At 40.4% G+C, this 16,638-nt stretch overlaps 1 protein-coding gene across 8 annotated transcripts in view; it reads right to left on the bottom strand.

Annotated features, from left to right (window-relative positions):
- The window catches only part of LAMA2 (laminin subunit alpha 2), a 372,327-nt gene that overhangs the window by 210,903 nt on the left and 144,786 nt on the right, over nt 1–16,638 (bottom strand). For all 8 annotated transcript variants that reach the window (XM_035109029.3, XM_088666122.1, XM_088666125.1 and 5 more), the window contains exons 7-12: nt 14,883–15,000; nt 13,803–13,981; nt 13,266–13,365; nt 9,836–9,996; nt 4,464–4,604; nt 40–213 (exon numbers count right to left, since the gene is read on the bottom strand). In XM_035109029.3, coding sequence (XP_034964920.3) covers nt 40–213; nt 4,464–4,604; nt 9,836–9,996; nt 13,266–13,365; nt 13,803–13,981; nt 14,883–15,000 — 873 coding nt within the window. The remainder of the gene's footprint in view (nt 1–39; nt 214–4,463; nt 4,605–9,835; nt 9,997–13,265; nt 13,366–13,802; nt 13,982–14,882; nt 15,001–16,638) is intronic.

Raw genomic sequence — 16,638 nt, 5'->3', positions numbered from 1 at the left:
AATCAAATTAACACCCAGGCAAAGACCATCTGCACTTACTTTGTTGCCCAAATAAGGACTGGGTGCACTCCAATAATAAATCTGCTGCAAAGCAGTCCTCGCAGCCACGTTGCTGATGCTAAGTCGCTGAGGTCCATCAAAGCTGTCCTGCTGAGGAGTCACTCTAGTGCGACCAGCTACATCTGTCAGGTGCCAGCCATTCATGTCCATGATCTATGGTGACAAAAGAAAATACCTACTAATACTCACATACTGAAACCTACAAAATCCATCTTCCTTCCTTGTTTTTTTGGTTTGTTTTCCTATTCATAATTTAAACAGATTCCCATTTAGCACAGCAGCAGAAAGTAGAGTTTGCCATATTGCATAAAATTATGAATAGAGGAGTTCCCTTCTTTCCATATTCAGTGAAATCAAGTGGAGCATAAGTTTTAGAATCATTTATTTAAAGTCATGATTGGTTCTCTTCAAAGAGTTTTTAGTTCTTATGAGTTCAAAGGGCTCACTCCACACACACACCATTTGAGGCTGGTAACAATTTATGATTGAGTACTGCAGAATGTATTCCTTAACTGTAATTCTGCATGTGCCAATTTCATGAGAAAGGAAGTCAAATTATATTTAATGCATTGCACTGAACAACATATTAGATGCACCTCCTTATGATAAAATTAGGCAGCCTCCATAAAAGAATTTTCAGACCATGCGTATGTATGGCATAGGGAAGCACAATGTATCACCTTGAATCTGAAGGATTTGCAAGACAAACTTCTTAACAAGGAAACTGTAAGAAGAGCTGGAAGCTGAGCAGCTTCTTGGAGGTGGGCCACTCAGACCAGAATCTTGGCTGGAATCATGGCGTCCAGTGGAGAAAAGAAGGAAGGACCAAGCCCCCACAATAAAATGAGACAAGACTTCAGTGGTGCACTGAAAGCAACACTTTAAGATCCAGAACGTTTCAAATGAAAAGACTCTTCTTCAGGGCAAGTGACATTCTCTTCAAAGGACAGCCAGAAGCCTCTTCAAGGGTAGCTAAGAGACACTGATTTCTCTCAAGTTCCAGGATTGAGAAAGAGGGAGCAATCATAACCATCTGATTTTATTTATTAAAATAGTTATATCCCACCCTTCTGATGCAAAAGCATCATTCAGGGAATATTTGCATCCTAAATATCTCCCTCCAGGGGGTAGGTTAAAAACACTTTTCGCTTGCTAGATTAGAAACCTTTGGTACAGCGAGGAAAAGTCTTAGAAAAGCCCACCTGTAGTTCACTGGATGGGTCTCTTGGGGGCCAACTACCTAGTCCTCTCTCTATATTAGAGGTATTCATAAAAGGAATGAGGACAGCTCCCCATGTCATGTGAAGGGTGTCTGTGACCGGAGAACCCACCCATTAAAAACTTTCTGCCTGGCTGGATCACCCCTCTATGGGGTTGAAACTCAGCTCCTCATGCCCTAGTCCAGCCATCTCTGGATTTGTTAATATTTCCTCCTGAGTTGAGGAGGACTCTAAGCATGATAGGAATGAGTGCCTGCTCTGCACTTTGTAAGCTAGGTAGGCTGAGTTTAAAACCTATTCCCTGGCTAGAATAGAGGGGCATCATAATGAGAGGGCTGTGGTAGCTACCCCTAACCCTTTGCCGCCCAAACAGCAAGGGATGCAGAACCCTGTCTGTATCACAGGAGAGAGCATCTGTGATCTCCAATCCAGTAATGAATCATTTTTTAAAAAATCCAACTCTTTTCTTAGTGGAATTGAGGGACACTGAGATGAGCAAGGGTTAGATCTATTCCACCTGCATTGGAGGCGAAAAGGCCTGCGATGCAGCAAGTCTGTAGTTCACACACTATGCCATAGAAATGCAATTGGGACCCAAGACAGTGGTCTATCTAAAAACTGCTGTCTCACATCCTGATGTTACTATCATCTTTCAAGAGGTTCCATAAGCTGAGGAGTGAATTGTGGAAGCCATGCCAGCTTCTGAACTCAACTCCAAACAGAATGCTATCGTTTCACTCCCTGCTTTCAAACTCCATGGAGCAGAAGAAGATAATTCTTGTTATCCTTAACTCACAGTCCTGATATTTAGAGATAGGGAAGCACACTACTGCTCGTTCAAAAAATCAACTGGGCTTCTGCAGTTCATTGCCTCCCTCTGATTCTCAAAGCCTGCTCTGCTTCCTTGCCTGTGCTTCAACAACGACAAAACCTATCTTGGAGGAGGAATATCAGAGGGCAGGAGAATGAGACAGAAAGCAGAAGACAGGGACAGGAGACACCCTATTAAGGTCTCCTCTTTGGTTGCACATGACACGCTCCAAATTACAAGTCACATGATCCTGGGCAGGAAATAATGCACGGAGGGCATAATTTGGACCTGAAGGGACCTGCACTGTTCCTCATGAACTGACAGGAAATAATGTGTAGCACATATAAATTGATTGCAGGACTTCTCCCGCCTGTGCCTCTTTTCCCAAGTTAAGGATAGTTTGGGGAGGGGAAAAGACTGGCAGGAAAGGGGGGGGTTTGCAGGTCCTGAGACTCAGTTTAAGCATAGCTCAGCTTGAAGACAGGTGGACCGAGCTCAAAAGGGCACCAGTCAATTCAAGCCAGGGCCCTTGCATTTTCAACCACCCTCCATCACATTCCACAGTCACCTCATGCCTGCAGATATTGCAATTAATGGGGAACACTATTAAAAGATGAACAAGCTATTTTTTTCTGTTTACCAAAATCATGAAACAGACAATTTCCCAAAAAGGGGAAATGGTGGGTATTTTTTTACTCCTCTAAAATAAAATACAATTGTGAAACATCTCACAATGCCTCAGCTATCAAAGTAGCTTTGTGTGTCATATGTTGTGCACCCCTGCTGTAAGGAGCTCAGCAGTCTCCTTCAGCACAAAAGAATACAATAGGAGTTTAGCAGACTATCAGATACAGGTCCAACTGTTTAACAGTCCCTTCTCAGTTTTCTTGCTCTACATAATATCAAACATCAATTCATATTTAAGAAAAGCACATGGGATGCCCTGGGAAACCTCTGACATTATGGAATTCCCAGGCAAATTGTAAATATGCAGGCAAGCTCAAGGCTGATCGCTTTCGGGTGAGCGGATACCATCAGAGTTGTGAAACGGCTCAGCTGTGAGCTGAAACAGATCCTGGTTACAGAGTTCACCCAGCAGGCATCTCATTTCACACACATACAAAACCACAATTACAACACATAGCTATTTAAATCAAAATAGTTCCCTCTCCAAGCCCAATCAAACTGGAGAATTGCTATGGTATTTCAAAGTAGTGGAACCCACTAGATGGAGACACTGAATTTCAGCTGAGTTATAAATAGATAGATAGATCATCCACACAGCTTATGTGCGGTTTAAAACTTACTACATGATCATGGAGAGGTGAGGGCCTCAAGCCTCCAACCATTCACTTTAACCCCAGTGGGCTGCAGGGTGATGAAAACACTAGGCATTCCCCACACAGTTACAGGTACTATGGGATATTCTTTGACAAAGAGCACCTACCCCTCTTTATCACATGCTCATTTCTCTCATTTGCTGAGTCCAGATGTTCTGGATGCCTCCTAAACAAATGTGCTCTAAGTTTGTTTAGAAGTCATCAAGCCCAATGACAGCAAGGCACAGTTCTCCAAGTCATGCCAGAAGTTATCCATCGTTCTTAGCTTTCAGTGGAGAAACATGGTATCCTTCACATGCTTCAGTATGAGTTAGTCACTATGATACACTGAAAGCTACAAGCATGGTGTGGATGGTTTCAGATACGCATCCAGTCAGGAGGGAAATATAACTGAATTTCATCTCAGGCAAAAATCCTGAAACTTGAGAGGCTTCAAGATTCTTTTTCCCCAGTGGGGGAGGGCAGGGGGAGAAACCATTAAATTTACAAAGTCCCCACCCCGTAATGCTTCTCAAAATCAGGGCGTTTTTTTGTTTTGTTTTTAAAGAATGACGTTATCCTCTTAGATAATGTTTCAACAACATATCCAAAAGTAATAGATAACTACCCCAAGAAGATATTTCACATTAAACTTGCTGCTGTCCTGTGTGAGAAAACAGGTATATTTGTTCCCATTCCAGAGAATTTTAAGCCTTTCTCCGATCTGTCTCTAAGATGGACAGCATAAGAGCACTATAACACTTCCCCAGTTCCTCTCTCACACATTTCTCATCTGCACCTAAAGAGCAATTTCCCTGAATGATTTTGCTTGCATTTTTCTGTGGGGCATCGATTCTAGGACTGCTCTCCAGTGTAAAAATAACAAGTAAAGTATTGTTATATTCTTGAATTTAAAATATAGCTATGAAGTATGAAACACTATACAAAGCTGGTTTCAATTAATAACATTTAAAAGGGGGGAGATATGCTGGAATTAATAACATTTAAAAAGGGAGATACGCTAGAAGGGTGTGCACATTTATTCTAGCTTACAGCATGGTAGGTCCAACGAGAGCCCACACAGTCATTTGTTATTCCTGAGCAGAAGCACGCTTCACAGCCCTGGGGGTTGTCTTGCTGCAGGTTAAAGAAGCCAGGTTTGCAACGATCACAGTTTTCTCCTTCAACATTGGCCTGCAAATGTACATGGGAATATTAGTTAAGTTTGTTTGAAAGTATTCAGAAATCACTTTTCCTCCAAAGATCCTCAGGGTGATACACAACAAACTTAAAATACATAAAACACCAATAAAAACCAAAAACAGTCTCTCATACATTAGAGCTAAGTCAAGTTGCCTTTTTGTTCCTTTTGTGGGTTTTGATTTGTGGGTGGAATTTTTAAAAGAAATATTAATGTTAGTGGGTGATTAGTGTAGAACTCCAGTCTATGTGAGGAATGTCTCTGCCCCAGTGGTAACTCATTTTGGAACGTAATCTGTTCTGGAAGACTGTTCAACTTCTGAAACATTCGGAAACTGAAGCATTTACTTCTGGAAGCATTTACTTCCGGAAAGCTCAATACGGAAGCCACGTGGCACGTTCGACTTCTGAAAAGCATTTGAAAACTGAAGCAGTTACTTCGGCATTCGAAATGTTCGACTTTCGATACTTTAAAAAACCAAGTACAAAAAACTGTACTAGCAACTGTGCTGAATTGGCCTAAGTGCATCAGACTTTGCAAACAGGCCCCAGTCTAATGCCATGACCAACATGCTACGCCCAGGGGGTTAGATCCACTGACAACTATTAAATGCAATGAGTCTACTCTCAGCAAGACTTAGACTTAAGATGAAATAGTAGTTCCACTTATCTGGGAGTAATCCCACTGAATTCAATAGGATTTACTTCTAAGTAGACATGGTTCAGCTTTTGCTATGAATCTGGATCTAACCCAGAATCACAGCAGGGACCAGGTGTGCAGGGAAGGCAGCCACAATAATTATTTCACAACCTGCAAGATTTATACCTTCTGTAAACCACCTCAATGAGTTTACCCATTGCACATTTAAAGAAATTCACAGCTGAACATGAGTGTGCCCTTAGGACATTCACCTCTTTTAGGGTGACCACACCTTACAGAGCACAGCTCTGTATTCAAAGGGTTGTCAGAGGACAGCCCTCTATTTGCTGGCACCCTCTGTTTGGAGGGCTATCTGGTCGAAATCTGGTTTAAACGAGCTCTAAGAAGGGAATGCCTAGGCCTTTACATTGCCTATCAACAACTAGTACCCAAACAACAGTCTGAACAGGCACACAGGTAACCTGGTCTTCCCCACTATAGTGGGGATTGTATTTCTATTAAAGTTATAGTGATGATTTCTCCAAATGCATCAATACAAGTACATTTGCATACACAAAATTTATGCTGTGTTCTTTTTTGCCTCTTTTTTGTTAATGTGTTTATTCCTTTTCAGTAATGTTAAGTGGGTACCCTGCCCCTTTCCAAATTGTGTTGCATTTGCAATAATACTGTTGCATTTATTACTTTGCAGATTGCCAAGAAAAGGAAACATTTGGCCAGCTGCCTTGCCCTGTTTTAGTTATGCATATCTACTGCAAATGGCAGATGTATGTAGTCTGGATTAAAGATTATGCTCCATTTACTGTTAGGCAGAGTCCTACTCCTCTGATATATGATATATAATAATCATCTGATGAGTATTCTGAATGTGTCTACTGCAATTAACTGGAATCCAAGTGCCACACTGTCCTTTTACTAGTAAAAGGTCAGAGTGTCTAAAAGTTCATTACTTGCTTGCGCTACAATAAGTGTAAGGATTGTATGAAGTGTTGTGTTCCATGGACAAATATGATTGACCATAGACCTGCAAAGGCTGTTGGTTCCGTAGAAACAGGTCTGGCCCACTCATGAGGCAAGGTGACGTGACCACCTCAAGGGGCATGATCCGGAGGGACAGCAGATCCCAATGTAGATCTTCATTCACCTCTTCTTCCCTGATGGGGAGGGAGACACCATTTTGTGGTTCACCGCAAATGCCAAAACATTCCCTGGATGGAAATGATGGCTAGCCTAATACAGCCAGTATCATGCTAGCAATAGTTTACTCATACATGCCCAATGAAAGTTACTTGCTTCCCTTGCAGCCAAAGATATAGGATTAACATGAAGAAGAGGGTTTAAAATAGTTCTGGAGTTCTAGGATATCTTAGAAAAGAAAAGCTGTCGAGAACGAAGAAAAGAAAATGAAAGTCTTTAAGAGAAAATACAAGGGCAGATGTTAAATACAGATTTTATTACTATGAGCCTACTAATCCTATATCCAGAAAATCCTTTTCATATATCCCTTGACAGAAGTGCCAGCAAACATCACCAACTTTCCGTAGACTTCCAGGACAGAGATTTATTTCTCATGTGAACTGGATCTGTTCTGGTGATGATGCTATCCTGGAGTAAGGCTAGCGAAAGAAGAAGCAAATCTAACAATGCAAATGATTTGATTTGCAAAAAGAAAAAGAAGTGGGGGAAGATAAACCAAAAGCAGAGTGCCCAGTTAATTTCAATGGTTTGTTGTGGGTAGGCAATTAATAAATAATTAAGAGTACCGAGTGGAAAACAGCTACCCTGCCCTCATGAAAATGTAATATTGTTTTCCCCAGTTTATTAGGGAGTGGGCGAAGGTGGGCAGAGGTTACACCAACTCAAATCATTTTCTATAGATGAATACAATAGGAACAGTGGCTCATTTAATGCAGCACATTAAGTGCCTGCTGCTTCTGCTCCTTTACATGTTACTGTTTGGATTTCTTCACACTTTGAAGCTAAGGAACAAAGGAGGTTGCACAAAGGAAGTGGCAAGTGCACACATTTTCCAAGGAGCATTTTTTGTACATGTGGCCACTTTGTTTTCCAGCTCTGTCCTATTTTCAAGGGGCAGTAAGAAGAAATTCACACGAGCTTTGAAGTGCAATGCATAAAAGGGTAAAAGGACCCACAACCACCTACTTTGCTCTCTGATCAAGACTGCCCCACTTATCGGTCCTCTTGACAGTGTTGACCATAACAGTGGAAGAGGACTGCATGCTTATTCCCATGTGATAGTTTCCTGGTTTTGAGGGTTAACTAAGGAACATACAGACATGCATGATATCTCTCCTAACTGCTTGTCAGCCTAGTCCACATTCTATCAGAGGTACCTGTGTTCAATACAGCTGGTTCTTAAGCAGGTTGTGGATCAGGCTGGAAAATAATTTACATTTAACTTCCTTTATACTTGCACACTGGAAAAAAGAACAGGTAGTGTTCTATATTTTCCACAAGCACTTTGCTTTCAGTTGACATTGTGTCTGCAAGTTCTCTTTCCCCTCCTTTGACAGTAAGTGTGTCACAGACTTTGAGGTTGACCTTGTGTGTCACAGACTTTGAGGTTGACCTTGTTCAAAACCTCTGGCTTTGGTAGTAGCAGAACTGTAAATCTTCATGGACCCATGACTGTCGCCTCTGGAGTTAAAGGTAATGGGCAGTGGGAGCATGAAGGCACTGCTGTGGCAGACAGAGAGACATCCATAGCTGGAAAACTTTACAATATCTTCTCTTGTGATCTGGAAGTCTCAGAGACTGAAAATACTGAAGCTAGAGGGAAGGTTGTATAGTTCTGCATCAGCAGACAATGAAATGGAAGGAAGACTTGTGCAAAATAAGCCAATTGTAGTGGAACAAAAAATACTGGATGAAAGTGTGGATCAATGTTGGAACAGATTGAGGCATGTTCCTACATCTCTAGTGAAAGCTACAGTCCCAAGATAATAGCTTGCTAGCCTAAAATAACTTGTGAATCTTAAGACGTCGTGCTCCTGAGCAATGGTGAGGATCAAGCTACATAGGAAGACATGTAGGTCCCACTAACCCACTTCTGAATCTTCCTCCGGGGAAAATTGTGGTGTGGCATCAACACATACATTAACCTAAGCTGCAGACAAACAAGCAGAGTAGGGGGGCAGGAAAACATTCATAGGAAGACATAATGCCACATGCTTTTCAGCATCTGGGAAGGGAGATGTGGGCTGGTAGTACCTGCACATGTTACCATAATGTATATTTATACCTGCGAATCAGAACATATGTATGATTTCACTCAGAATAATTTCTGGTTCATGTATCAATATTTTACTACAAATTATTATTAATCCTCACACTTATCTCTCTCAGCCTTTGGCTTGTTAGGTCCAATGCACTGTAGATGTTGTGGGTTGGGCACACACCTTTCACTTTAACAATATAATGTATAATTTACCCAATCCTGGAATCTCTACATCTTCTTACTTGGAAATTAAAAATTGGACAGGAAGCCTTTTTATTTCTGATAGAGAACATGTCGGTCTTATGCATGTGCCAAGTGAGGAAAGTATTAATACCCAGAGCAGATTTCAGGGCTGTTAAGCTATCTCTGTAGTAATTTTGAGCTAATTGGTTGAATGATCACAGGGTATTGAGTATTGAACCCAATATTTTCCCCAAAAAGTAGTTCAGTTTCAGTTGGGGTTTGTTTTAAAAAGAAAACTTCAAGAATTTTTTTAAAAAACAAAACACCAATGTGAAACAGGAGGACCATCAGTGTTGCAAGTTGAACCCTGCTTACTCCATAACATTTCCACCAACCAGACTTAACATCCATTCATTCCAAAGTCGGGCTTTTGATGTGAAAATTGCCATCATGGGGAGGGGGACAGGCAAGGTAGTTTAAAGTGTCAGCAAAAGCAATCCTAACTTGTATACTTTTAGATTTATCTTGCTTGCTCAGAATCATTGTTTCCACAATGTCATGCTGCCTTGGCGCTGTTATGTTCTCTGTCCTTGATCCTATCCAATCAGAGATCATGTAATGAACATGACACTTTCACAGCATAGTGTAGCCAATCAGATTTGGCTGTGTGACAAGGTCCATCCTATTGCCCTCATTCTGAAGCAGGAGGGGGAGATTACGCACTGCTGCCAAATTAAACCAAATCTGCAAAGGTTATTTGTGTGCTTCATTTAAAAGAAATACCTAAGGGTCTCTCTCTAAGTTATTGTTGTCAACACAGATTCCCCCCCCCCCCCGGCACTATAAAGAAACATAATTTTAAATAGCAATTTACTATCTGTATAGCATCTGTGTGTGCATGCGTGAGTCTGTTTTAGCAAAGGTATTTTGCAGCTCCAATTCCCATTCACTATTCAAGATTAAGAGATCACATTTACATCAGAAATACTTACTTCAAGGTTGGGGGTCACACTTGTTTGACACTCAGGCACTGCCAGAGGGACTTACAAAAGGAAAAAATGGATGAAGGCAAAGCTTCTTATCTTTGTTAGCACAGATGAAAAGTTTATGCTCACTGAAAGGAAGAGAGGTTGTAATCCATACCTTGCACCTGCAGGGTCCTTCACAAGGGTCATCATTTAAGCTGCCATCCAGAGAGCAGTTGCAGGGCTGACAGTAAGGAAATCCCTTGTAACCCAATGCACATCGATCACACCTTTCTCCTCCAAAGCCACGTTTACAGTGACAGAAGCCAGGATGCTGGTCTGTAGCAAAAGCAAGCAAACACCAAGCTCAGTTAGATGCTTTTTTAACATAAACTCAGTGAGTTAAGCTGACAGGCGAGGAGAGGTTAAGTAACACTCATGTATTTAATTAAAACAACTCAGGCTAATAAAGGCACAGTAAGGCCACTGTCTGCTAGGATCCAGATCTTGTGAGAACTTACAGCTCAGGAGGCTGTGATGGCCACCAACATAGATGGCTTTACAATATGATTGGACAATTTCATGGAGGAGACTGCTATCAATGGCTACTAGCCATGACGACTATGGTCTGCCTCCATAGCTGGGGGAAGTAATATTTCCCAATCACAGTTGCTGGAAACCACAGGAGAGGACAGTGCTCTTTTGCTCAGACCCTGCTTCACAGTTTCTCTGCAAAAACAGGATGCTAGATGGGTCACTGGCCTGATCCAGGAGGCTCTTCTTGTTGGTGTAAATGGAATATATATATAGAAAAGAGAATTCACTGCATGCCAAGATCCAGGTTTGGGACAAGTACTCTTAGGTGAGAAAACTCCAGCAGAGATTTAAAAGCACAAAGCATGCAGCAAAGTAAAGCATGGAAATATAGGCCATTGGACCTTTAAAACTTGCGCTTCCAAAGTTTCCCTCTTCCCCTAGCAAAAAAGACCACAGGTTTGGTAAGTTTAAAACGGTTTACTTACTAACCTTCCAAAAATCAGAGTCATGTGCTTTTCCACACAGCATTCAGAAAAAGTTGTGCAAGTAGTGCAAGTAAAACTTGGCTTAGTTACAAAGTAGTGAAAGTTTCTAAATTATTGATATACGAACTCAAGAGTGGCTTGTGAGAGCCATTTGTTCTGGACTGGAGCAACAAGCTCTTTACATGTGGAGTTATGCAGGTAGATTGGAGGTTGAACAATAAGTCTGATTACTTATTTCCTCCCATGGTGAAGAAATGAAGTGGACACACACCATTTTTAATGAATCAAACTTCAAAAATTTTGGACTGGCAATTATTAATAATCAAAAGAAGAACTTTTTAAACGTCAATCAGTTTTGTTGAGAAGTGATTTTAAGTCCACTGAAATCTTTAAAATGTGTATTGTAACAAAGGGAGCTGGAACACAGTTAGGCAACCTGAATACTTTAGGATTGATACACGCTGGCTCAGTTAACAGATAACTTAAGGGGAGTTACGAAACAGATGTTTGCTAAAAAAAATGGGACGTGCTTAGGAGATATCTGCAAGAGAGAAATGGATATATTGTAATTTCCATGGCAGCCTTAGAATGACTGGCTTATAAAGTAATATTAGAACCTATAAGAATTGTCGGTATGAACGGATTTATTGATGTACAAAAGAGACTATAAGAAGACGAAGAGAAAAGTATGTACTTTGCAAAAAAAAGAAGAGTTGCGCTATGGGAGGTGACGGGAAGTCAACAGGATAATAATAATGTAAACAAATTTGTTGTCTTTTGTTCAATGATAATTTTTATTTTTGTGAGATGTCAGTGGATGTATGTATTTTAGTTTGAAATATCTGTTCTGTTTGTTTTGTTGTAAAAATTAAAATTTAATAATAATAAATAATAATAATAATAAAAACTTTAGGATTGATGCACATTCAACAAAGGTACAGTATCTGAAAAACTTAAGGGAGATAAATCTAACAGATTCATCAACAAGCCCAGCTCCTGGTCAGTTCGTAGGCACAAATTTCTGGTAAATATTATAGTGCTTTCTTTCTTTTAACAATGCTAGTACAGCAGGTAATTGTACCAGCACAGAAATACTGCTGTAATGTGACCATAGAATAAATTGTTAACATTATGGCTGTATCCAATAATCCTTTGCTTCAGTGTGCCAGAAAGACAAGATGTGTAGGCTTTAGGTTCGGAGAGAATCACTCATTATCATCCTTTCCCATTATACTCCTAGGATTACTGCATTTTTATTCTTGCTTGGGTTGACAGATACCTTAGAAGCAGGTTTGCATTTTACTCCAAATAAAGATTTCTTTCCATACAGAAAACAGCCAGCACCAACAAAGTCAATTTCAGTATAGCTAATGTGCATTCATACTGATTTGCAAATATATAGAGAAAATCCATTGGGGAAAATAAATATGCTTTTCACCCTTTCCTTCAAATAAGCACCATCTTTCCCCAGCTTACATAGATTGAAGAACTGTGTTTTTTTTTGGGGGGGGGGAAACCTTTACAGCGTATGGACACCAAGCATTTTTCCCGACTTCACAGCAGCAGATTGTAAGAGCGACTCATTATTGGGCTCAATACACAGTTTTCTTCAACTGGATAGGTATAATTTCTTTTCTTTTCTTTTTTAAAAGTTCAGCCTGAAGTGAATTTGCTGTAGGCTGCAATCCTATACCTAGGAGGAAGTCCCCTTGAACTCAATGGGGTTTACTTCTGAGGAGCCATGTATAGGATTTTTATGCAAATTAGATATGCTAAAGGAGGAATCTAAGGCAGAGGTTCTAATCTTGTCTTAGAATTAGTTTCATTAGGGGGGGGGGGAGAACTGGCTGCCAGGAATGGAAGGAGAGATACATGCTACATTTCTAACAATCCTTGCTTGCCTGAATGTCTAGGCATGGTAGTCTGTGACCTGCCTGCAGTGAAATGTTTGCTTCTAATGCACACCTTTTCATTCATGGAACTACACCCATAAGTCATTATTATGAAAAGCACAAGCCCAATGTGAGAACTACTTGCACGGGAAGAATTTCAGAGTCTGCCCTGAAAAGAGGACCCTCTTAATATAAAAATGCCATGCTTTCCCTCTGCAGTACAATTCCTACAGAGAGCAAGGAAATGTAATCATGTCCTGCTGCACTCAGAACACCAGATCTTTATCCCCCCCTCACCGCCATGGGCCAACTTTGGCAGGCATACGGGAAATGATGGGATACGTATCAGTGTGTATTTTTGTACAAATTCTTCAGCAACACCTTTCCATATACAACAAGACAGAAAGAGGAGAAAAACCTGAAGTCCATAGGGAAGAGATTCCTGTTTCCTCAAATGAGCATGTCACAAGATAGAGAATGTAAGACAGAATGGCATGGGGGTGGAATGATTAGGTCTCCAAGGAAGAACTCTACAAGAAAGTAGGCAAGCAGATTTGAAAAGGTCTCCTGTGAGATGGTATTTCTGTAAGCACTGGGAAAGCGAAAAGAGGTTACTACGGTACTTAACGTTCAATTTAACAATGTGGTAGTAATGTTTAACACGGCGACCCAGTCAAAAAAATAATAATCTCACCTCCTAAAGCATGTTTTTCATCCTTGACACATGTGCCATCTAGAGAGCCAATAGTATTGCAATGGCATTGCCGACATGGATTGCGACTAGCTGGGAGCACCTGTGTAAGGAAAGCAAGGGCAACTAGGTTACAGACAAAACAAAATTATGAAACATAAGCACTTAATTCGAAAGCTTGTCATATTCCTCTCATTGGCAATTGCGCTAATATTTCTCTTCTCTGGTAAACAACATGCCCCTCCTGATAGGAAAGCGATGTTTACTGAATTGCATCCTGCTTCAATTCAAGCAGAAATCTAGCTGGAAGCCCTGACCCTCTAGTGCAGTCTTTCATATCAACACAATTTACTTTCATATCGTTGTGAATCTCTCCTTTACCAATTTCCCATTGTGAAAGGCCACTAGTAGGCTGTCAGAATTAGAATTTAACCCTCCAAAAATGGCAATCAAAACAGTGTTTTACCACTTAATAACCTAGCACCTTATGGTGAAAATTATGTCTAGGTCTACAGAAGATAAGAGTAGGTCATACTTTACCCCCTTTGGCCTGAAGTACCCATCAATGCAGGTTTCACAGTTGATGCCTGCCGTGTTTTGTGTGCAATTAATGCACACTCCACCCCCTATGTAATCCCCACGGATATTCAGACTCTGCTTTCTGTCTGCCACAGACTGATCATAGTAACATTCTTCAGCTTTCCCATGACAATTGCAAGCTGAAAAAAGGGGAAAGTGTATCAGCAAACGTCGCATCGGTGCAGACATATAGAAACAACGTTTTACCAGAAATTTAACAATATTCTTTCATCATTTTGACACTTGCGCTCTGTGTATTGAAACAAATGGCATAAATATCTCATCTACAAACAGCTTTTTCTGGTCTTTAAATTAATAAGGGACCACTCGCAAATGATGTCAAAGCATTCTTCTGGATATTTCCTTTTCAAATCATTTTGTTAGTAGAGGGACAATCCTCAATGCTTTTTCCAGTCGTTGTATTTTAGGCATGTCAAAGTGCCATTTTAAAATCAGTATAGACACGTCACTTTTTCTAAGTATATGGGTTGAGCATGAAAGCGTTGGATAGAGGAAGGCCATTATTTTTGCAATGCCTTTTTTTACTCCAGTATTAAATCATTACAAATGGTTGGACGCTTTGATAGCTACTTTCCAGTTGTTCAAAATTATTTACATACAGTATACTTGAAAGAGAACATTTTAACCAGGATTAACCACTAGTAGGTATCATTGTTTTAAATGCTAAGCTATGGTTACATTTTTCCCACTGACATTATTGGCACACATAAAACAGCTCTCTGCCTCATTGTTTTTCACCAGTTGTTGAAGACCTTTTATTCTGGCAGGCTTTTATCATATGAAGCAGAGGTGGCCATGCATTTCCCCACCAGCAGACAGCTCACACATAGGTTGAAGCTGAGCAGGCCTGGAATCCACTGCGTCCCAAACTGTGTCCTAAACTGCTCTCTCAGTCAGCTCCAGCTGGCATCAGGCCCAATCCAGGCCTGATTGCTGTGGCAGCCTGGAGCTGGCTTGTCTGGTTTTGTTTTGTTTTTAACCAATGTCAAAAACAACATCTAATTGGAGTCTTTCCATTACCTTCACACTCATGCTTTACAAGGAAGGTCCCTGCTCGCCAAGGCTTCTGGTTAAATCCAGGGCAACACCGATCACAACTTTCTCCACATGTGTTGTGTTCACATTGACAGGAAGATCTCTAATTGAGTTGTTTAAAAAGGAAGTAGAAAGGGAAAACATTAGAGCAGCTCAAAAGGAATGTCTTAGACAATTGGAAAATGTCAGTCAATGTCTCTTGGTACTCTAGGGAGAAGGGATTTGCAGATGTGCTGAGTAGCTAAACGCAGATAGGAAGGGGAAAGGCCTGGTTTAGATGTCCTATCAACCTTGATTTGCCAAGAACCAACAGCACCCAGGATAACATGCTAACTTGCTGGCAGGTGAATCACTGCTGATTACCAGGCAGGAGAGGGACAAGGTGACAGGGAGGTCAGCATGGTGCAAATGCACTGGCAGGACCACCAGATTGATTCTGCTAGTGTGTTTGCACTGCACTGAACTCCCTACCACGTTGACTAATCCCCTTTCTCTCCCAGTAAGTAGCAGAGATATGCATGTTGGGAAGCTAACACAGCAGCTCTGAGGAGTTGCTTCTGATGTTGTCTAGTGAGCAGAATTATTTCATGTCATTTTATTGTAAGAATTTTGTCAAATATTTTGCTCCCTTGAGTTTTAAACACAAAAAGTAAGAGATATGTACTTGATCAAAATAGCTAAGGAATGCCTGGTCTCCTTTAATGCGGTCTTTGGCTTCACTTTAAAGATAGATGCAGCCAATAGAAAGACTCCAGCTGAAATGTGTCATACAAGTTTAAGTTGGTGATATATGAGTAAGACCCATGAGTAAGACCCATTAAGCATGATGGAACTTACTCTGAAGCAAACTTGCATAGTACTGAACTGCACAAATGTTTCAGCTATCTCTATTAATGCTTTTTATCTGATCTGCTGTATTTTATGCTGCATTCCATATGGGACAGTTTCATTGTTCTCTACCTGTTTTCATTACAGTATTTTGGCATCACATCTATACCCATATGCCTTACTTAGAGGACAGCATAATTTTGATTGTATTATAAGTTTGAATGGACTAGGGATGGGCAAGTGAGTCCATGTCAGTTTTGCAGGTGCTCTTGCAATAGTCTGTTTTGTTACTTTTCCACATTAATCGTCTAAACAAATATTTAAATAAATATTTTATTCTTTATTTAAATATTTTATTTACTCTTAATTAAACAGAGTTTTATCAAAATTCTAAACATATTGGCTTGTAATCAGTGTAGCCCGGAGGCATGTTTTCTGTTGGATTCCCCCAACCCTATGGAGCAGATTTGTGGAATGTGCAGGGTACATGCAGGGGAATAACAGTGGACAAATTCCCATTGTGCAAGTGGGAGTCTTTGCATTAGCTTCTGCTAGTATTATTGATTGGATGAATACAGTCCATTCGATCTCAATGTACACATTTTCTCAATGTATTTTATTACATTTGAAGCATTGCATTTGAAGCATTACATTTATTGCATTTGAATCATTTCAAAACGTTTCACTGTATTTTTTCTGCATTTTGACACTTTTTTTTTTTTAGCTAAAAGCATATCACAAAATTGAAAGAAGTGCAAAATCAGAAGGATAATTTTGTTCCGAATTGTACATTAGTGTGGGAGGTGTATATCAGGTCACTTTGCATTGGAATTTACAGAAACATAATACCTCAAGCATCCCTAGATGGGACTTGAGAAGTGAAATGTGGTGACATAGGCTTTTATGCATATGG

Source organism: Zootoca vivipara, chromosome 3 (assembly GCF_965207765.1).
Source record: "Zootoca vivipara chromosome 3, rZooViv2.hap1.1, whole genome shotgun sequence".
In the NCBI taxonomy this organism is placed as follows: domain Eukaryota; kingdom Metazoa; phylum Chordata; class Lepidosauria; order Squamata; family Lacertidae; genus Zootoca; species Zootoca vivipara.
This window is presented reverse-complemented; position numbering and strand designations above follow the sequence as displayed.